The sequence below is a fragment of the Apteryx mantelli genome, chromosome 31 (genome assembly GCF_036417845.1).
Source record: "Apteryx mantelli isolate bAptMan1 chromosome 31, bAptMan1.hap1, whole genome shotgun sequence".
NCBI classification, from domain to species: domain Eukaryota; kingdom Metazoa; phylum Chordata; class Aves; order Apterygiformes; family Apterygidae; genus Apteryx; species Apteryx mantelli.
The window spans coordinates 84,716-106,527 of NC_090008.1; the positions used below are offsets into that span (position 1 = coordinate 84,716).

General features: G+C 42.1%; 2 protein-coding genes and 1 long non-coding RNA gene across 9 annotated transcripts in view; 2 read left to right on the forward strand and 1 right to left on the reverse strand.

Annotated features, from left to right (window-relative positions):
* Positions 1 to 2,304: 2,304 nt before the first annotated feature.
* Positions 2,305 to 17,126, reverse strand: SYT11 (synaptotagmin 11). Its single transcript, XM_067313268.1, has 4 exons — positions 16,975 to 17,126; positions 11,092 to 11,915; positions 7,242 to 7,362; positions 2,305 to 5,323 (listed from the first exon to the last, which is right to left on the reverse strand). The coding sequence occupies exons 1-4, from the start codon at positions 17,006 to 17,008 to the stop codon at positions 5,013 to 5,015; spliced, it is 1,290 nt and encodes a 429-aa protein (XP_067169369.1). The 5' UTR covers positions 17,009 to 17,126; the 3' UTR covers positions 2,305 to 5,012.
* Positions 10,491 to 16,125, forward strand: LOC106494340 (uncharacterized). 2 transcript variants are annotated; one of them, XR_010886624.1, is made up of 4 exons: positions 10,491 to 10,589; positions 12,736 to 12,926; positions 14,201 to 14,285; positions 14,931 to 16,125. It is a non-coding gene; the product is annotated as an uncharacterized lncRNA (long non-coding RNA). The 2 variants fall into 2 exon arrangements; XR_001294281.2 differs by lacking the exon at positions 10,491 to 10,589 and adding an exon at positions 11,325 to 11,361.
* Positions 17,127 to 18,157: 1,031 nt separating the features above from the next.
* LOC106494336 (GON-4-like protein) overlaps positions 18,158 to 21,812 on the forward strand; it is a 29,413-nt gene continuing 25,758 nt past the window's right edge. For 3 of the 6 annotated variants that reach the window (XM_067313257.1, XM_067313258.1, XM_067313256.1), the window contains exons 1-2: positions 20,469 to 20,634; positions 21,292 to 21,488. In XM_067313257.1, the coding sequence (XP_067169358.1) occupies positions 20,547 to 20,634; positions 21,292 to 21,488 (285 nt within the window). In that variant the 5' untranslated portion in view covers positions 20,469 to 20,546. Of the gene's footprint in view, positions 18,271 to 20,412; positions 20,635 to 21,291; positions 21,489 to 21,812 lie in introns of those variants that run through there. The other 3 variants (XM_067313259.1, XM_067313261.1, XM_067313262.1) reach the window with 3 other exon arrangements.

Here is a 21,812-nt window from a genome sequence, read left to right on the forward strand (position 1 = left end):
ATTTTTTAAATGTTACCAACAATAACAGTATTACCATTGGGACCCTTTTATTTATCTCAAAACAGTGGAGTGGCTTTTTGAATGATTCTCAAGATTCACAGATGTCGAATAAGAGACTTCTAAAACATGAGGTCCTTCACAGGTACAGTTCTGCCAGCAGATTCTTCCCTTTTAAGGCAATCTTAACACATTTAGGGTTCAGAAAGGAGATGAAGCTGTTGCTAACTCTGCCTTTTCAATGGAAATGCCAAAAGAGCCCTGACCCAGTGAGTCTGTGATCAGGAAAAAAATCACGTTGCCATGGCAACAAGAGTCTTGCTGGTATGTTGAATTAGGTGGGATAGAAGCTGTCAGAGGAGGAAGAGCCTAATTGTGCCACTGAAGATGATGGCAAAAATCCTATTGACTTAAATGGAATCAGCATCCAGACCCAAAGAAGGTGGGAAGAGAGAGCTGAACTTTCATGCTTTTCTTAAAACCATTTCTCTATTCATGGGTTGTCAAACCCATTTTATTTGCCTTTTTCTCCTTTTTCATATGCACATTTTTTGTGTTTTTGCTTAAGCTGAATGGTACAGGAAACTGAAATAGACTGTTTGTTAAGGGCACGCAGTATTAGATGTGGAAGCCAAGTAGAGAAAGATGAAGAGAGATTTTTTTCACGTCTTATACAGTGAGTAGAAAATAATCAGTGACTGTGGACTTTGGCTGAGTGCTTTTAGCAACCGCTGTGCATACTACAGTTATTGCAATGCTAAATAACTAACAGTGGTTAAACACTGCGTTCAGCTGCAGTGCAGAGAGCAACATAACTAATGGCAAATGTAGGTGTTAAATAACCCACAAAGAGCCCTGTTCTCTGAGTCTGTGAACGCTGAATTTAAATGTGTATACAAGTCATGAGGATCACTGCATTCCATAATTTTAGTGGCATCTGATATTTTGTGTGTGTGTGTGTGTGTGTGTGTGTGTGTGTGTGTGTGAAGTGCCTCATCTGACTGCCAGCGGTAAACGGTGTGATGGAATTGAATTTTTAAAAACCACTCACCAAGGCAGGAGTCACGTCAAGCTAAATAAGCATTTTGAGCATTTGTATAACTTTTTTTTCCTCAGTATTACCAAACTATGCTTATTACTAAACTATCTGAGAATATCATCAGTGAATTTGGTGATGTGATTGACATCTGTTGTAGAGCTTGATTGTTTTCATCTTCATCCCAGAGTAAAGCTGAACAGAGTCCTTTTTTTTTTATTGTTGTTATGTAAATACTGTTATGTATTTGTATTAGAAAAGGCATGCAAAGGTACTCAAAATAAGCGCACTTTACTCTTGGAATGGAAGGCAGGAAAGTTTGTGATGTCCTTAGCTCTTAAGTTGGCCATCTTTCCTTTGTAAATGAGCCATTCCCTTCTGAAGGAAAATTGTTTATGAAGAGCCGCGGCACTGATCACATTCCTTTTCTGGGAACACTCAATGATCTTTTTTTATAGCTTGGGCTGAAGCTGACAAGTTCCTTTAGGTTGAGACCTGAAGTTCACATGCAGTGGTATTTAGGCACCTAAAATACCTTTGAATATTAGTCTTTTGTTATATGGGAGGCTATCAAAGAGAGTGAAGTGCAGCATTAAAGTGCTTGCTGAAGTCCATGTTGCTGGGGAAACACAGTACAGTGTTCTGTACTATTTGGCATTTTCTAAAGACCGATGGCTTTTTGCCTAGCGTTATTGTTCTGTGTAGTAGTGCCTGGGAGTTGCAGAATAACATGCTACAGAAGCCAGATCACTATACTTTAGGAGACTGTTGCATCTTGTACAGAGTGAGATGGTCAAAAACGTTCCTGAAGATATTATGAAAGAATTCATTTTTGACTAGGAATCCAAGAATGCCTCTAAATTACAAATATAATGGAGTGGGTGGGTGTATCCCTTCAATTAGAGACAGTCCTGCAATTGCAAATTCTTGACATTGCTGCTTTTCCTGCCGGTCTAATGTCATCTTTGTTTCACTTGCATTCAATTGTAGCCAGCCAGCAAATATCCGCTCATGCCAAATTATATCCATGTACTAGGCTCTGTGGGTTATAGAGAGTTTTTAAATGCGATAAAATGCGATAAAAGTAGTATTATACTTCAATTGCCTGGATTTTGTTATGCCCCTTTATTTCTTTGAGATTTGTGTGCGCCTTTTCTGTAAATTAAGTCACAGCAGAAATGCACATCTTTTAGAAACAAATCTTTAGAAGTATTCTGTATCGTTAGATATTCTGTATTGCCTAAAGTCAAACGGGGCATAGGCAGCAGCTATTTAAAGTGATTTAATTTTTATTTGCACGCTCAATGTGCGTTAACAAATTCAACATACAAGATAGCATTACATAGTGTAGATTAGCGTACAGCATTATGCAGTTTCACACATTTTGAGTTAGTTTTTTGCCTTTTTTCTTTTTTCACACAAAGTTGTAACTGTCCAAGTTAATTTTACAATAGAAGACACAAGGTAAAGAATAACCACATCTGGGAGATTTTACAGTGAGTCCGCTGTCACTTACTGTCTATTTTACATTAAAAAAAAAAAAAAGAATCTGCACATCTTCAGTTTCCCATTATTCCAGAAGAGTGGTGGAGCTACTCGTGTCTGCCCAATAGCCTAAGTCTATTTACCCTGAGCACGTTTCCTTGACAAGAAGTTCATCTTTCCTTTTAAACTAAAGGAATCTTAAGGAGACCATCTAGGCTTAAGCATACTTTTCACACTGAAGGAAAAAGGGAACTTTTTTTTGTTGGTATGTTCTATTCAAATGTTTGGAGTGATGTTGGAAAACATGGTTCTGGGGAAAAATAGTGACAGTTCCTAAACTTCAGCAACAAGATTGCTTAGTGCAAAAATCAGGATTGAAATAGATCTACTCCAATTTCCAAGGGAGAATTTGTTCTCTGGTTTGTGGCTGAGAGCCACTAATAGAGCGTGAGCTATAACGGATTTAAGACAAGGATAAAATCTACTGTAATCTCAGGCAGAAGTCCTCATAATTGGGATCAGTAAAGCACAAATGGAAGTCCACACTTCAATTTGCACTGTAAGGCTGAGAAATAGGGCTTCGGCTTCAGTGCAACTTCTGTTGTTAAAAAAAACACTCTGCCTTGAAGTTCCAATGAGTAATTAGCTAGAAGTGAGAAAATTCAACTTTCCAAAAATAATTTCTTAGGAAGAGATGCCAAAATGTTACTAAGTGCTGTTTGCATGAAGAGCCCTCCCAGCAGCAGTTGCTTTACATTGCGGTTGGAAAGAAAACTGAGTAAGACTTGCTCAATTATTCTACTTTCATTAGCAAGAAGGTGGAAAGGATCATTTTTCCAACAGGGCTCTAAAATTCAATAGTCAAGTCCTGTAAATAGTTAAATGATCTTAAAAATTTTTAATTATAATACATTATTTACATTCCACAGGACACAGAACTGCCTGCCTGCCTGGAAGCAACTAAACGTATACTGAAAACTTGCAGTATTCTACGTGCCTCTTTCCAAGCTCAGTTCTGCTTTATATTTCCATTGTAGTGTTCAAAAATAATTTGAATTTCTACAGCTCGTTATAACTATTTACGTTCAGCTTGCCATTATTTGCTGCCACGTATCATCCTTATATCTTTTCTGGTTTGAATGTAATAAGAAGACAAATGAAATTACTTGCCAAGATACTACTGTCTTGTACAAAAAAGTCCTTAGGCTAGTGTTTTAACAGCAAGATCTAATGCAACTACTTCCAAACTTCACCTGTGTTTGCAGAACTTCACTCTATGAACTTCTGTTCAAAACTAGTGACTATTCAGGGTTAATAGCCTGAAGTGCTACAGGTCACATTTATCAAGTAATATTTTTACATTTCAAAGGTGACAGTAAGCACATTCTAATTCTCAAAAGTCATATCCACTATTTAAGAGCTAGCTCAAGCTGCTTTGAAATTCTAAAAATTAACTTCTTGAAGAGTTTGACGCATTTTGCAGGAACAAACTTTGGCCTATATTTACTCTTTTTGAGAGCTGGCTCTTATACAACTACAAGATCATAATACAAATTGACTCAAGTATGAATGAAGAAAAGCGTGTTTAACCTTTTCACTTAAAACCTCTCTCCCCAAAATACTTTCATATGTCAGATATGTTATCCATTATAATTTACCAATCACGTAGAATTTCAAATTTAATGTTTAAAAGAACTAGCAAGAGTTTCCTTAACAATCAATGACATATGGTCATTTGTTTTCTTGGGCCCTTTGTGCACAGACAGGGTTAAATACAATGTAATAGAGACTGGAGTTTCCTCAATTCTGATAGTAAGATATGCCTGTGCTAATTTCTGTGTGGCAAAAGCAAAGTGATCAGTTTGTTAGTGTTTTAATTTTAGATGCAAATCTTTTATATTGTGACTTTATAGCTCCATAACAAGTATATCACAAATGGAAGTATTTTAGTACTGGATTACAAAATTATTTTTTTCTTTGATGGGAAGAGCCATTTTCCCCTGTATTTTCCTTTTGTACTAGTGCAGAATTCTAGACCTTCTTTGTATGGAAATGCAGTTGGTACTCCCAAACCAGCAAAGAACAGAACTGCAAGAATCAATGGTCAGGCAAACTAGCAAGAAACTAGAGGTTAAACAGCAGAATTCAGAAACTTTGGAAGAAGCCTAATAAAGAGAGGCCAATTTTGGTGAATACCAGCAAAGACAGTTCGGCACAAACACAACTTCCATAGTGACAGATAATTGTATTAAAATCTGCAACTTGATATTGGTAGTTATACTAATTTCAGTTTGTATTAGGCATGCAATAGCGTGATTACACTGTTATATATATTTGTGGTATTTTTTAATTTAATGCTATTTAGAATTTTAGTGCCCTGCAAAAATCACATCACTAGAGAACCAATCAGCTGCTTGTTACGAAAGTTTAGTTCTACAGCTAAAACAAGGTTTAAGTCTGTTCTATGAGTCATCTGTCGCTGCCGCAGCCTCTGCTAGTATTCGCTCAGGCTGTGCCATTTGGCAACTGGCTTTCTAGGATTCTCACACACCTCTCGCCAGTGTTCCACACCACCTGCGGTGATGCTGTGTGCTCCCAAAATCAGCCGTCCCACCACTTCATTTTTTGTGGTGCGGTCAAAATCAATAACTAGAAATTCAATGCTGATGTCAGGAAGGAGATCAACAGGAATATCATAAATGAAGGATTCATTGAAGACGGGATTCAAAGTGCACTTCTTCACGTGAGTCTTCTTTTTTGCTATACGCTTTCTCCCATAATAAACGTTCACCTTAACGTAGGGATCTGCCAGAGAGGAGAGAGAAATAAACTAATAACACAGCCCAGTAATGCTCCTGGAAGTACTGGATAGGATTTGGCTTGCTGAACTTTAGCCACCTAAAAGTTGATTGTGTAAGTCTAAGCTACTGACTTCGGCTATCCCAGTGGGGGCGTATTGCTTATTTTCTCGCTGCAAAGCAACCAGCTGATGTTTTTAAATAACTATATAGCACTTCAAGGTCTTCACCAGTTTCAACATTGTACAGGGGCTGGGGAAAACAATAGTCACATGTAAATTGCAGTAATTAATCCTAGAAGTACCAAATGTGTAGCTTTTCAGTGAGATCAGTGCCTGACTGGCCAAAACATTTCAATTTTCACTGTCATCCGTAACAAGAAATATTTTTACCCTATTTCAGGAACTAGCCCCACAAAGTGGCAAAACAGTTTTAACTGTTTGAAGACAGAAACCAATTATAGTAGAAGGTACTGAAAAGGAAGAAGGTTAAAAAAAAAAAAATTTCATTTGTCCATCAGCCTCACTTCAATTTCTCTCTCAGTCAGCTCACTCTTTATGTGGATGCTTATTTAGGATTAAAATTAAGATAGTTGGACCACAGTGCTTTTTTTTCATACAACAAAAGTTCTGAAGCTGGGTGTCACTTGCCTAGATGACACCATGGCTAATTTTCACTTCTCTATCCATCTGAAATAATGATCTTATATCTAATATAAAGATCATGTAAAGAAATGAATTCAGCTTTGCAACATTCTGCAGGTAGAAGAACAATTGCTAAAAATTTATTCTGTAACCGGAGACCACATATGGAAAGCAACATTTATTTTTTTTCTTTTCTTTTTTCTTTTTTTTTTTTTTTTTGAGAAAACTAGTGCAAAGTTTAAGGCCCACAATAGAGAATTAAGGCTAGTCTGCATTCTTTCTGAAGTGCACAGGAGAAAACTGCAAAAACAACTAAATTTGCTATCAGTCAGGCTATGTTGAATCTTAAAGTGATTCCAGCCATTTTCCCTAATTCTGCAGAAAACCTTTAATTGCTAGGGCATTCAGGAATCTGAGACACTGTGGCTACACAACAGGAAAGCCAGAACAGTTGTTCTTACTCTTCAACCAGCGGAGCTTCCCAGCAAAAAAAGTAACAGAAATGTTTCTAATGTCATATGAATTTACACCTCTCTATTTTGACTCTATTTTTTCTCCCCCCCTCTTCTAAGGGTAGGATTTGAGGTACGTGCAGTAAGCAGTGGAAGTGCAGTTCCTAGAGGAAAAAATGCTGGTATGGGCAATGATGATTGGTAACAGCATAGAGGCACTGAGCTTCCACACAGTTTTCCCCAAAGAAGCATGGAAATGCATGGAATTTGGAAAACGCTATCTTCATAAAACAAACTAGATGATGCCACAAAGATACAATTGCTGGTATCACAGTAGGAATGAGCTGGTCTTGCTTGTATAACCATCTGTTGATTTGTAATCTGCTTTGTTACTTGTAGTGATCCATCACCCTTAGAAAGAGTTTGAGGAAAATGGAAAGTATGCAACAAAAATGTTCAGATAAGACAGGTGAAAAGATCTGAAAGTGAACTTCTAGTGACTGAGATTTCTCTCTCAAATACTGTTACATATCAGAACATACATAATTTTTCCCCTGTAACACACTTCCCATCCAACAATTAATAGATAGCATAGTCTGTCTGTAAAGTGGATTATTTCTTTCCCTCTCTTCTTGACCCAGCTTGTATTTTAGCTATGCTTAGATATTCTTTGGTATTGCAAGCAACAATGTAACATTTTGCTAACCACCTCTAAATTGTATTGTGTTCAGTGTGTCCAGTCAAGCTATAAATTGCCCTCTGTGCATTCATGTGTGACTGTGTGAAGCAGCGTGCAACCACATTTAGAGCTGGAGAAAATAGCTTCTACCTGAGAGGCCAGTGATATCCATCTTTGGCAAATGTCTGGCTTTCAGCACCACAACAGTCATTCTCTGTGCCACAGGCTGATAAGACAATGAGACTTGCAGCTCTCCTCTGCTAATGCACTTCTGTGAAAAAGAAGCAGAAACAATTTATTAGGACAACCGGTCTTATAAATATGAGCAAATGTTGGAGGTCACAAGAATTTTCCTTTGCTTTATGCCTAGGAAGTTGGAGAATTAGGTGGAGTCCATTTTAAATACAAGAAACCAGGGCAAGTGCCTTGGGCACATGGAGTGATTGGAGAAGAACAGAGTGGCATTAAGCGAATAATCCTGTACTCCGCACCATATGCCTGTTGAGCATGGTAAGCACCACTACAGTCTTTTCCCTTGAATTTTGTGTTTCCATGAGGGCAGTCACGGTAAGCACGTTCTGACAGAGGAATGGCTCTGGCTGTCTTTTGAAGTCTGGTGCCAAAGACATTTGTGGTTTTTAGGAGCCTAAGTTTCGTTGACTTTGGTGAAGCTTAGATTGCTGACCACCTCAAATTCTTTTGGCATGCTTCAAAAGTTTCACCATCAATCTAGCCTGCAACAGTTGGAAGATAAAATGGTTCCACTCCAAAGAGTAGCATTATTAAGATCATGAATACTAATTTTGGTTTCCAGCCAGCATTCATTGACTTTCACTGAGATGGCACTAATTTAGATTAAGTTCATCTGCTATCAAGGAAAACAGTATTAGGAATGGGTATGAAATTGTGGGGTGTCAGGAAAACAGGACTGATAGCAGAACTACTGTGACAATTCAGATATCTGTACAATACAGTTCTGACTGTTAGCACCTTGCCCTCCCTCTGTCCCCACTAGAATCTGGTACCTTTAACCCTGCAGTATGAATGGAAGAAAATATTAGTGGTCACAAAAGAAGAATTTTCCTCACTTCGAACAGGTAAATCGCGACAATAAACATGACCTGCAGTAAGAGAGCCAGCTGTATGCTCTGGCGATCACCCAAGTGGTGACTCAGTTCTTCTAAATACTATTATTCAGATTAATTGTTAATAATTATCAGTGTAAACCTAAACATGGGAAATATTCATTATAATTGTAATGATTTTTTTTCTATTTGAATAGTTCCCATGTACTTAATTTGAAGACCATGTATTCACAAGTTCTTGGCCCAAGAGGAAATGTTAAGAACTTTGACTCCTTCAGTACACCAGAATACAATCGACAAAGATCCTAAGACCAATACATGTAAGTGACAAAGAGGAGATCTCCCCAATTCCTCTTTCTGTTTAAATGTATGTTATTTGATGGATCTAACTATAAAATTGGCCCTGCTTTGAGCAAGGGATTGAACCAGATGACCTCCAGAGGTCCCTTCCAATCTAAATTATTCTGTATTCTGTGACTCTGTACTACCTGATTGCTTTTGATAAGGGACTTATCTGTGCATGAAGAATATGATACAAAATCAAGGTTTGAAAATAACAAACTGCCTTTGCTGCTTTTTCCGACTCAGGGATGAGTACCTCTTTTTTGCCATTTTAATAGCCTTCTATTGTTGCCAGCTACTTAATGGTATAAAGTACACTACACTAGTCTAGCATGTAATTACAGGCCACTGGGACGCAAGCTGTTTAGTGTGTTTGTTTGATCTGGTCCTTCTCAAAGACTTTGTTATCTGTATGAAGAAGGAAAATAGGATACTAAGCTTTATGTAATACATGTTTATCTTTTGAGGGGGAAAACAATGTTTCTAGCCTTGGTGATGTATATTTAGTTAGAGTTCTGGGGTTCTTTTTGTCTTTGACGTAATTTCATGCAGTTACTTCAAAGCAATTTGCATTAGATAGTCTTTTAGACAGTATGGGAAATGTCTGTTAGGATCTATACCTTTGCTGGCTTGAATCAGTGCAATAATATACTGCATTTTAAAAGCAATTCCATGTTCCAGATTTTGAAACTTCCTATTACATTGAAAACTATCTTCAGTAGAAGCTGTGTTGACATTGTGAAATTGTGCAGATTTTCAAGACTGTACAGCTGACACTAAGGTAAATGCTATTTTTGATTACTCATAAATGTTACATAATTTGCATCCTTGATTAAAACTATTTTTATTTAGTGTGACCTTTTTCTCTATAATCAATTACTACTAAAAGATAGGGTCAATTAGTTAAAAAGAATACCATTAAAAGAACCTTAACCAGTCACCTGATTTATCATAGTATAAAAACATTCCGAGAGTCTAGGGAAAGCAAAGTGAACACCAAAACTCTGGTTCTGTTGGGATTCTTTCTATTTGTTTTAGAGTTTTGTTTTGCTTTTTTCTCCAAAAGAGGCATGGTCTCTCTAGTGGTTTATTTCTAAAGGAAAGGACAGGCTTTTTCAGCAATAACTTAATATGGGGAAAATAAACCAAAGATTTGTCAGCAGTTAGATAGTCTATGGGTTTTGAATGAATACCAGGTTGGAATGCCATGGGAGGTGCCATATGTTTTGCTGCAAAATGGCATTTATATTAGCTTTACTCTCTCATCAACTGTTCACTGAGTCCAGCATGTATTATAGCAACTCATTCCTGTCATAAGATGTTAACGCTGTCCCAGAGGACATTTTGTGAGGAAAAGGAACAAGTGTGAACAGGAGGATGACAATAACAGAGAGTCTGTCCAGTCTGAACAGGGAAAAGGTAAAGTGATAACACCATAATAGCAGGGAATTGAATGTCAGAAGCAGTGACAAAATCTAGGAATGGCAGAAAATGTTGCATTGTAATTTACATTGGGTATTCTTTAAATAATTTTAAAATAAGTTAAATGCTGTATACAGTAGAAAAAAACTTTTCAAATAGAGTGCAGCCACTCTAGGGCATATCAAAATATTTTACAGAGCCCAGCAACAGTTTGCAGCAGGTTAGAGTGATAAGTGAGGCCAAATGCCATTTCCTATTGAACCTGGAGGATAGGTAACAAAAATAAACCAATCAATAAATTAAAAATTGGAAGTACCACATTAGCCTCATACTTGAGCAAAGCGTATTTTCTGAGGATAGAAGTGATCTTCCCCAATATAAGTATTTATTTTTTATATGGACATCTCATCTTTCTAATTACAGCACTAGATATTAAGAATGGAATTCATTTCACCTAAATTTAGATGTCTATATTTGTCATAACCACCTTAGACACACTTTATCCTCATAGGAAAGAGAGTGAGTCATTTAGGTTTGGATTCATCTGGGCTGTTTTATCTTTATCTACTCCAGGACAAGAGGAATCATACTCCACTGACTATTTCGACTTATCTCCATTGACTTAGGGCTTACAGTAACAAATTCAGAGGTAGATACTTACAAATGCAGGTGTCTAAAATAGTCAGATGATTCCCTCTCTAAGTGAGATTTGTCTTTGAAAAGCAGAATATGTATTGCTCAGAATCTGTATAAAAGTGATTCAGAGCACCCTTATCTCCAGCTCTCCTCTACAAACACATGATGTGAAAGAATGCTGGACACTGATGAACGTCCCTTTACTGCATCAGCTCTTTTACCTGGAGATGAGGATTTTGCCTTTTTTTCTTGGCCTCATCAGTTGTAACATCCATTACTTCTACGACTCCACAGTGACTATATGTGGATATCAAATCTCTGTAACCACAGTGCAGAGAACTGCCTAAAGAGTACAACCATATATTACTATTAATATGTATCTGGGGAAAAAATGAGTGATATGACTAAGGATTTGCAGTATTCCTGCTTATTAGACACTGAGGCTCCTGGATCAAAATAACTGGGATCAAATATAATGCATGTAGTCTTATGTCGCGCTACGTGAAGTTACTTACTTGTATGTTCCTTTTAAGGATCTCTCTGGTCAGCTGAACCTTTCCAGTGCTTGGATCCACCCCTGCAAGGGGCACCATGACTTCTCCAATAACATCATCTCGAGAAAAGCGATCAAAGCTCAACACCAGGAAGTGAAGCACCAAATCCTGGAGCTGGCTGTAGGGGATCCCGTAGAAGGTGAAGGTTTCATCAAAGACTGGGTCTAGAGTCTTGCGAAGTACACGAGTCTTCACTCGATGCCTTTTATCTGGAAGAATTGTCATCTTGATGTAAGGGTCAGAGCTCTGAGTGTGCTCATCCATAACTGGCAGCCCATGGGCTTCCTGAATGGTAACTACCAGTGCTTTTTTAGGGAAGTTGTAGTCCACTGAGAAAGTCAGTTCACCCAACATGACATCATCCCCTGGAGAAGATGGGGAGGAGGTTTTACTCCCTCCTGGAGTGAGGCTTTGATCTGGACTTAGTTCATCTCCGTAATCTACTTTTATTGGGAGCTGATCAACATGGGGGGCTGTGTTTGGCCCATCGGGGGCCTTATCTGAGCCTATTAAACCAGATTCAGCAGCATCCACCAAATGGTTTCCCCTTCCAGTCTCCTTAGGAGTGCCGTTCTTGTCTCTCCGGATTCGGTTGATTTTCTTCTTGTTACTCAAGGTCTCTGGATAGATACTGATGCCTTTCAACATGTGAATAAATTTGTACGGTGGAGTTTTGTGCTTTTTTTCTGCTTGCTGATGACAACATGTCCACACAAAAACTGTTACTGAGACAGACACCACAAGGACAGTAGCACCAATGAGGCCTGCCACAATTGGAGAGACATCTGTAAAGAAGACAAAGCAGTCATGAAAGAGCTAGTACCTTTGCAATTGCTGTATCCTTGCAGGACCAAGTACAGCTGGAGAGAGAATCTATACAGTATTATAATGTTCTTAATTCAATAATCCTGACATCAAAGTTTCCCAGGAATAAAAAATTAATTCCTTTAATTTATATTTTGCTATGTGGGAGACATTTTATGCTCCCAACACATGCTTGACCTATGTTTCACTTGCTAAGAATTTCAAACATTTGATTGCCTTAACTTGCCAAATCAAATTCATGTGTTACCAGCATAAGAGCACAGCTCCCAGACAAGTTTTGCAAGTGAATACAGTTTCTTGCTCTGCAGGAGGGACTCCTCTCTTTTTATGTCCTGTTCAGAAACATTACACGATCCTATTTTAATAACAGGGAATAGTAAATATGCACATAACACTTTTTAGAATCTGGAATTATCCTTTATTAATTAACAATTAAAAAATCACTTTGGCCTAAAAAGGGGGATTGTTTTGTCCTATCCCCTTACAACAGATACTGGGCCACTGGTACAAGCTAAAGACAGAGCAGTATAAAGTAGGAAGCAACACCCCCCCACCCCCACCCCAAGTTAAATTGACTTGAGAATTTATACAGAGTTTTTGATGGAAGTGCTGGAACTAACAACTCACTCTGGGAAAATATGCTATGCCATAATGAAACGATCACAGGGGTCCCATTCTGTGTCTCGTCAAAATATTGAGATTGCTCTCTTTAACTGTTCCTCTGTGTTGAACTCATAATTTGTCTGCTTTTTCATTTCAGTGTTATTTGTGTTCTTACAGATTTTGATGATCCGGCAGCTGCTGACAGAAGTTCTTCCAAGCCAGCAGCTATGAGACTCCCTTTTCATGTGAAAAAACTATGTTCAAAAACAATGGACATAAAATCCTGTATTTGGATTTAGGAATTACCTGATATTTACTAGAACTTATGTTAACTGTCTTCTTCAGCAATGACAAACCATAATAATAAGGTATGGTGTTCATTTTTAGTAACCATGCTAATTATTTTCTATTTATAACAGTTGACTTTAGAGCAGTATTATTAAACACAGAATGAAATCAGTAGTTTTGAGCTTCCCCGGTATATTATATTGACATACTCAAGCAAGTCCAGTTGAGGGCCACCAAAATAATTAAGGAGTTGAAGAAGATGCATGAGGCTGAGGAAAAGTTGAAAGAGCTGGGTTTGTTCCCTCTTAAAAGGGAAGGCAAAAGGCAAATCTTTGTTGTCTTCAATTTCCTAATGGGAGGTTATAGAAAGACAGAGCCAGGCTTTCCTCAGAGCTGCATAGCAAAAGGATGAAGGGCAGAAGACACAAATTGCAACAAAGGAAATTCCAATTAGATATTGGGGGGGGGGGGAATAACAATGAGGGTGGCTAAACACGGGAAAAGGGATGAGAGGTTGTGGAATCTCCGTTCTTGAAAATACTCAACACTTGACTGAGCAGCCTGATCTATCTCCTCTTAAACCTGTGTAGCGACATAAAGTGATGGTAAAAAATGACAGTCGCTGTCAGTGCCTTATCTTCACTAGTGCTCCTACTGGTGAAATTGCACTGGTGCTAGCAATACTGAAAGGTTTTCAGTGAAACAGATTATTGTAGAGAAGATTTCTCGTTTTCCTGGCAACACGTTATTTCACTGCTACTCAAAACAAGACAAAAAAGGCAGATGATTACATTATGAAACATTCACACACTAATCACGGGTAGTTTAATAAACCGGGGGAGAAGGAAGAGGCCCTCTAAGCCTAACCACTCTTCTTTCAGTAGCACTACTTAGCACAGAATGCATTTTGTGTCACAGCGCAGGGAATCGGTGTCCATCTCTACTGCAGTCATCATATAACTGCTCCCTTGTTGAAATACATTTCTTCCTTCCCTACACACAATATTTTAAATTGTTTATAATTCTTGTAACATTACAATTCTCTGTTGCATAGATGTCTTCTGCAGGATTTTCCTCTGCCCCCCCTTAAATTTAAGAAAAAATGGAGTTAGATTAATTTATTAAAAGAGCAAACAAGCAGGTGCTTCTGAGGATGTTTATCTTGTATATAGTCTAAACTTCTTCAGTTTAACTTAAGAGTTACTAAAAGCAGTGTTTCAGTATTATTGGTGGTATTATTATTATGATGATGATATTGGTATTATTATTATGGTATTACTGCTTTAATCATCGTTAAAGCAATTCTTCTTTTGAAACAAAAAAACCCTCTAGCTCCACGTCTCTTTCTTTACAGGTTGTACAAACGGCTTCCGTAGTAAAATGAAAAAACAAAAAAACATTGTCATGACAACAGCTAAACAGAACAATTAGGACAAAAGGTAAGCTTGTCTGATTTTCATATTTTCATTCTGTACCACAAACAGGAGCAAAAATTTTCCAACCTCTCATTTGAAACTGTAGAGAGCACCTTAGTTTTGTATTTTCTCTGGTTATTATTCCTTCAGGCTAATAGGAAAGAGAGCAAAACTGACAGATTATCATCTGAACATTTGATAGGCTGAATGAAAACTCTTTATTTTCAAAAGACTAATATGTCTCCTTTTTGCAAAAACAGCAGAACTGCTTTTGATTAGACAGAAGTCTTCCTAAACTGAAGCTGGAAGACTTTCACATGGTGATTGGCTCCATGGATAAATTCACCTCAGGCCCCATTGCAAGTATAGACTGGCATTAAAATAACTAAAGCAAGAAGTATTCACAAACAACATTAACAAAACACTTACAAATATATCTTTATTTTGTTATTTAATGTTTCCTTTTTGAAATGAGTCAAATGGTCTTTAACAGATAATTTGAATAGAGTACTACAGTCCAGCCCTATATAGATATTACAAGCTTCTGAGCATATGCAAGAAAGGGCAAATGCTGATACTCCTATCCTTTCTTGTTCCGATCTCAGTTTGGTTGGTTGTTTTTTTAATTCTGTCTTCATAGCCTACCTCTTGTACTTTTATTTTCTGCAGATCTGATAAAAAATTTTTAGAAGAAGCAACGAGCAGTCATGCTGGAAAGCAACAAATAATGGCTTCTATGATTTTTCTTCCATTAAAATATCTAATCACCTTTGAGTTTTTAAACTTGGCTTTCAATAATGCCTTGTGGCTGAAATTATATGACATGACAAAATAACTTTTTATTTTGAGGCTGCCCCAGCTGGTTTCATCTGATGCCTGGTTCTTATATTAGAAGAAGCAGTGAAAAAATCATTCCCTATTCTCTTTATCTATGCTGGTCATGATACCCCTCTTTTCCTGGCCAAAGACTGCTACTTTATATAATTGTTCCATACATTTAGTAATCCTGTTTCCTTAAGTTCTTACAGTTGTAAACTAAACTGATATAAAGCAACTTTTGTTAAGCTTTTGCAACTTTGTGCATAGAGAAGCGCTTAGAATGTCTGAAGCAAATATTTGAGTCTCATGATGTATAAATACCCGAGTAATGCACAACTCGAGAATAATTTAATGAAACCAGAATAGTTGATACTTTCTGTTGTGAAGCATCCTTTGATGTTTCATTAGGTAGAGAACAGCAGCAAGTGCTAGATTGTTTAAAGTGGTACCACAGTCTATTTTGTCTCCTCCCTCTAAAAGAAAAGAACAGAACCAAGCTTTTTTATTCAGACTTCTTAGATGAGGTCCTGATGTGATGCTAAGATTTAATTGAAACAAAGACTCCTTTTTTTGGTCATGGAATTAATATTTCAACTAATGAAGAATCACTGAGAAGTTCTTTTTAATACGGATGTTCTCTCATTATACCGTAATGGCTACTGGTTGCTAAAAGTTAAATTATGAGAGTATGTGGCTCTTGGATTCCATGAAAGGCACAGGATGTAAAATGGAATGTAAAATGTAAATAGATATATTGTGCATTAAATAAGTGATATAGTATGATGAATTATAATTAAGTGCTTCAGAATATAAGGGAAATGTGGTAAATGTGCTTTAACTATGGAGCCTTATGGCCTCAAGGGAAGGTCAGTCAATAGCTAGAGAACAGAAAGAATCTTCAGAATTTGAGAAACCACATTTGACATGTACACTAAATGCTGTATTACCACACCTTGTGACCCAAGGGGTTATAAAAAGCTTCTTAAAAATTAGCGAGCAGAATCTCAATAAGATCATTCTGCTGGTGACCTAGACAGCAAAGAGGCTGCACTATGTACGTGCTGGAGCCAGACCGTGACCGCACAGGCACAATCTGGGGCCATTGTGCATTGGATGATTTACCAGGCCCGTGTAGTTTCTCGCTTGCCACCGAGGATCTCCCGGCAGCTCCGGGACCTGCTCTCGACTCAGCCGGGCACCCGAGCGCGGCCCGGGCCGTCGGCGGCAGTGCCGCAGCGGGAGCCCGCCGGCGCGGAGGGCCGCAGAGCCGCCCAGCCCCGCCGCCCCGCGCACGCCCGGCCCGGGCCGCGGCCGCCCCCGCGGGCCCCGAGCGGCGGTGCCGCGGCGGCGCCGGCCCCCGGGGAGGCGCGAACAAAGGCTGGGGCGCGGCGCGGCCCGCCACAGACATAACGTCATGCGGCGCGGCCCGGCCCCGCGCACCTGCCACCGCGGGGCCCAGGGGCCGCGCCGCGGGCACTGTCCGTGCGCGGCGGCCGGCTCCCCGCGGAGGGCGGCGGGGGCTCCACCCAGCGCCCCCGCCGCGGCGGGGCGGCCGAGGCCCGCGCTCGGGTTTGAGCTGGTTCCGCACCGCCTCGGCGACTTGGGCGAGTCCCTGGCGCGGGGCCAGATGCCGGTGGAGAGCGATGGGTGTTGCCTGCTCCCGCGGGAGGACTAACACCGAGGCCGCGCGCGGAGCGGAGCGGAGCTCGCCCGCCGGGGCAGGACGGCACGGTACGGCTCGTCTCCGCAGCGGGATGGCGGCGATGGCGCGGAACGCGGCCCGGCCGCGGGGGCGGCGAGGAGCTGAGCAGGGCCTTGTCTCCAGGCCGCCCGCGGCGCGGTGGGGAGGGGAAGGAAGGAGCGTGGGGGATCCGTGCGGCCCGGCCCCACTCACCGAAGCTGGGGCGGACACTGGCGATCTCAGCCATGGTAGAGCCAGGCCGGCGCGGTGGGGATGCGGAATCCGGTGCGGAGGCGCCCCGGCAGCAGCCCCCGCCCTGAGGATGCTCCGCGCCCGGGATGCAGGAGCTGCCGACTGGTCCCGAGGCAGCGCAGGCCCCACCCGGCGGTAGGCACCGCCCCGCGCCGCGCCCCGCCCCGCCGCCGCCCCGCGGTGACTCGGCAAGTGTCGGCGGCCCCGGCCATGCTGCGGGAGCGGAGCCGGGCGGCGCGGCGGCCCTGGCACGCCCGAGGGGTAGCGGTTAGGGCGTCTGTGCGGGCTTGCGGTGTCGCCCGTCCCTGCTGTGAGGGGAGCGAACTCTCTGCGGCCCGCCTCGGGTCGGGAGCGCCCGGCACCGCCGGGTTCCGCCCTCGCCGCCTGTGTCAGCGCCCGCCCGGCCTGGCCCTGGAGCGCGGGCGGCAGGGGCGGGCGCAGCCTCCCAAGGGGGACGAGGCTCGGGGTCGGGGGGTTGAAGTCACCGAGGGGCTTTGCGGCCGGCTACGCGCCAAGATGGCGGCGGCGCGGCTCGCTCGCCCGCCCCCCCTGCCGTGATGGCGACGCTCGGGGCGCTCTCCCCGCAAACATGGCGGCCGCGCGCCCCGCGCCCCAGTCAACATGGCGGCGGGGCGCGTGCGCGGCGCGCGGGGGCCGAGGGCGCTTCCGTTTCCTGCGGAGGGAGCGGGCCGGGGCGGAGGGGCCCGGCCGGCGGCGGCCCGTGGCTTGCCCGCGGCGCTCCGCCTGTGATCAGCCGCTTTCGCTGTCTTCCAGGCCGGAGCTGGGGACTCGCTGGCGGGATGTCGCTCTCGCTGAAGATGCTGCCCTGCAAGAAGAGGAAAGCGGCGGTCGCGGGCCCGCAGAGCCCGCGGGAGCTGAGCTGCGCCGGGGAGGAGCCGGTTCCCCCTGCGGCCGCAGAGCCGCCCGCGCTGGCGGAGCCCCCCGAGGCCGGCGGGGCGGAGCCGCCGCCCGCGCCGCGGCGGCCCGGCAGGCCGGGGGCCGAGAGAGCCGCGGCGCGGCTCGAAGGCGGCTCCGTCGTGGCGGCGGCCGATGGCGGCTGCTCCGCGACCAGCTCGGCGGCAGGCCGGGCCGCGGCGCCGCCCGCTGGCGCCAGGGCGCGGCGGGACCCCGCGGAGACCTTTCTCAAGGGCGGAAAGAGGCTCGCGGTGAGGGCAGCGCCGGGCCCCGCTCAGGAGAGCGCCGGAGGTCGCCAGGCCGCACGAGAGGCTCTGCCTTCGCCCGAGTCTGCTGACAACGGTAAACACCTAGAGTTGTGTCAAGCACACTTGCCTTCTTTCGTCAGTTTTATGAGAAGCCTTGCTAAATGTGTTTCTGAAGCGCCTAAATAGTGCTCACTTCTGCGGAGCACACACAGGCACTGGTTTTGGCTCGACGGTGTGATTTCTGTTCATCGGTAAGGGTGAGCTGAGGGAGAGTTTCACAAACTGGTTTATATGAAGCCTCTCTATTTTTTGATCTGAAGTGTTGAAATTAGCAAACATTCTATTTTTAGAGGTTGCTTTCCTCTCCAGAAATCTTAGGGAACTTAAGGAGGGCTTAAGATACTTGTCTTAATACTACCAAATGCTAAATGCTTTAGAAGTAGGGTTTTTTTTTTTTTCTAATTTCCCCATTTGTAATACCTGGCTTGACCTGTGTAAGGGTTGGAAAACTGAGTATTTAGAACTTCCTGGTTTTGCCTTTGTTGCGGTTAGTATTCTATGGACCGTGTGTAGTGATCAGTCCTAATAATAACTTTCATAAATATATCTTGTAGCTGTGTCTTGTGCAAGATATCTCACTAGTGACTAGTCTTCAGACAAGCCTTTGTAAATATAGGCTTTGATTTGAAATAGCTTTCATCTAGTTTTTATAATTAAATGTTTTGCTAGTGATATGTAAAGACTCGTTAAAGAGCAAAGGTGCTTTTCCCCAAAACAGTGTTTGCAGTTTTGTATGTATGTTTTCGTTCTCACAAGATCACTTTTCCAAATGCTTGAAAGAATTATTTAGTGGCGCTCATATAGGAATCTGCTGCGATCCCTTACAAGAGCCTCTTTAAGTGGTACTTCTGTTAACAGAAAGTTACAAATTTGTTACAGAATGTAGGTATTCTGGACCTACTGAGTTAACGTGAAAAGCCTGGGTAAACCCTACTCACTCTGAGATTTAGCCAGTGAAGCTGTGATAAGTGAGCTTGTGTGAAAGAGAGGAGGAGTGTTCGTGAGCAAAACGATGCCAATTTTGTAGGTCCAGTCTTCTCTAAGTCTACTGAAAGAAGTGGTTGTTCTCTCTCTTTCCCCAAATTGTTTGTTCTGTTCTTCTCCTTCTCATTTGCTGGCATGCATGTTTGTCTCTGCGTTCAGTGAGTTTGGGGAATTGATCTAGCCAAAAGCGCGTCTGCAGGGGGAGGTTCGTCTCCATCTGGATCAGCTCACTGATCTGCTTACTGCCCGGCTATGCAAATAGCTGTGCCAGCACAAAGCAGGAAAAAATGCCATGGTGTGGGTGCGCTGGTTTGTTTGTTTTTGTTTAGGTGACTATCTTTTCATGCTGGTTTAAGGTGTTTCTGAAACCTCAGGTTTCAGTTATATTCTGCTGATCATCTTAAGCTCATGTAACTACAGGCTGCAGCAAAGAGGGACAGTGCTTCCTCATTGCCCTGAGGGGAGAGTCGTCTCTGGTTCTTGTGCCGCTGTGCGGGGGTTGGATTAGCTCACTGATTTGACCGAAAGCAGCCGTTTTGTGTGAGGGGAGGAGGGTGGAACAGTGGTCAGTTTTCAGTAAGGCCTGCATAACCTCTAGGACTGCAGAATAGGAGTTAGGAAGGGTGTGTAGCTACCCCTTTCAGCAGTAGTATACTCTTAAATTAGCCTAAGGTGTCTGTGAAACTGCATCCTAAGGTTGCAGTCAAGTATGCTATTCTGGCTGCAAATAAAGTATCTGAATAAAGGAATGCCTGCCCCTAGCTGTTCATTTCTGTAGTTGCAATTCTGTTTATACAACAGGGAATGTGACCACACTTTAAACAAATAATTGCTTTTCTTTTTTTTTTTTTAATGATTGGATCGATTTGCAGGTATGGTTTTGAGCCTGCCTATTCAAAATTGATGAATCAGATAATGGAGGGAGCAAGACTGAAATAGCTGGGCGCGGGGGTTTCTTAACCTGTGTTTGTTCCCATCGGAATAGTGCCATGGGACCACTGCTGAAATGTTTCACTTATCTGAGTTGCTTTGCTAGGCCAGTTTAGGGAGCCCTACTTGTGCAGTTGATTTAACGGATTTGAATTGACCGTAGTAGATTTTTGTAATACAGCTTCATTTGGTAAGCTCTTAACCTTGCCCAGCTGTGTCTGTATGGCATGTCTGACTGAAACCTAATATGTGCTGTTTACAGGGCAAACTCCTAAACAGCATACAGAGGAGGAAGTAGTTTTGCAGAGGGATCCATATCTGACTGACAGCCATTCTGCAGTGCAGGAGTCTCCAGTGAGACATTCTTTACAGCTGGCAGTGAGAAATCCTGCCGTGATGAAGCCACTGAAGAACACCAGAGCTGGTGAGTGGCCCCAGCAGACTGATGAGGAAAATGAGGATGTTGGGCTGTTTATTCCATTGGGTAAGCTTTGTGCAAGGAACAGACCTGTGACTTTAATACAGTAGATATGGAACTTGGAAGTGTCTACACCATGACAAGGGGCTGTTTAACTGCAACAATTTCTGAAGTTTTCATCCTGTGTTCTGTAACACAGTGGCTAAATAAACTTCTGGCATCCAAATGAAACTTGCTGGAGCTGATCTCTGCAATTTTCAGTCACTAAAAACACCGTTGTTCTTCAAAGGAAGTTCTGATTCCTTCTTTGCCCTTAGTCAGCAAAACACTGCCACTTGGGATGCACTTTACGTCCTAGAAACTGTAATCTGTTTTTGCTTCAGGGTGCCTGAATTTTTGCAACTGTTTTAAGCTTGAATTCTTACTTATAACAGCTCCTGGAAAAGGGATGAAAGAGCTGCTGAGACTGTTCTCTAGAATCACTGTAGCAGAGATGTCAAATATGTAACTCTTATTTGCTTGACTAATGTGACTCATTCAGATCCTGCAGAATTTGAATCCTCCGTTTAAAAGACTGTTTCTAGTCCTTGTGGCCATTTGCATTTGGAAGGTTTCCTTATCAACTGTTGGAAAGCTACTGCCACTTTACTGCCTACAAAATTCCAGCTCTTTTTTAGTCACATACTGTCTAAGTGTGATTTAATTTTTATCGTTAATTTTCAGGGGAGCAAGATGGAGAGGATATTGAGAGAAGGAAGAGGAAGAGAAAGGCAACCAAACGGAAAAGAGAAGGAAAACGTCAAGAAGAGGAGGGATCTTTGTCTTGTGACATCAAGCTAGATGATACCCTTGATCGCACCTTAGAAGATGGTGCTAAACAACATAACCTGACAGTTGTCAATGTGCGAAACATCCTGCATGTGAGTGTAGTGGGACTATGACTTAGTACAAGGAATGGAAAATCAGCCAGCTGTTTAGGAAAGTTTGATCTAGATTTGAGTATAGTATGTATGGTAGCACTTGATTTCATGAACAGAGAAGGCTTAGTAGAAATCCACATCCTAATTCCTTCTATAAAAAAAGAGTCATGTGGTATATGTGTAAGTTATCTAGACCTGGGTTTGTTGTTAGTAAGTATTGATCCCTGATTTCCATTTGTTTACAGTAGCAGATGTGTCTGTTTTACTGTACCATAATAGCAGCAAGTAGCAAAGGTAGTTGAACTAAAATGCATGCTTCTGAAT

Excerpts from the sequence above, each read along its gene's own strand:
- SYT11 (XM_067313268.1), bottom strand. The coding sequence starts at position 17,008 with ATGGCTGAGATCGCCAGTGTCCGCCCCAGCTTCG. Across the intron at positions 11,916-16,974 it reads CAGTGTCCGCCCCAGCTTCG|ATGTCTCTCCAATTGTGGCA; the intron begins GTGAGTGGGGCC and ends TCTTCTTTACAG. Across the intron at positions 5,324-7,241 it reads GGATATCACTGGCCTCTCAG|ATCCCTACGTTAAGGTGAAC; the intron begins GTAGAAGCTATT and ends CCTCTCTGGCAG.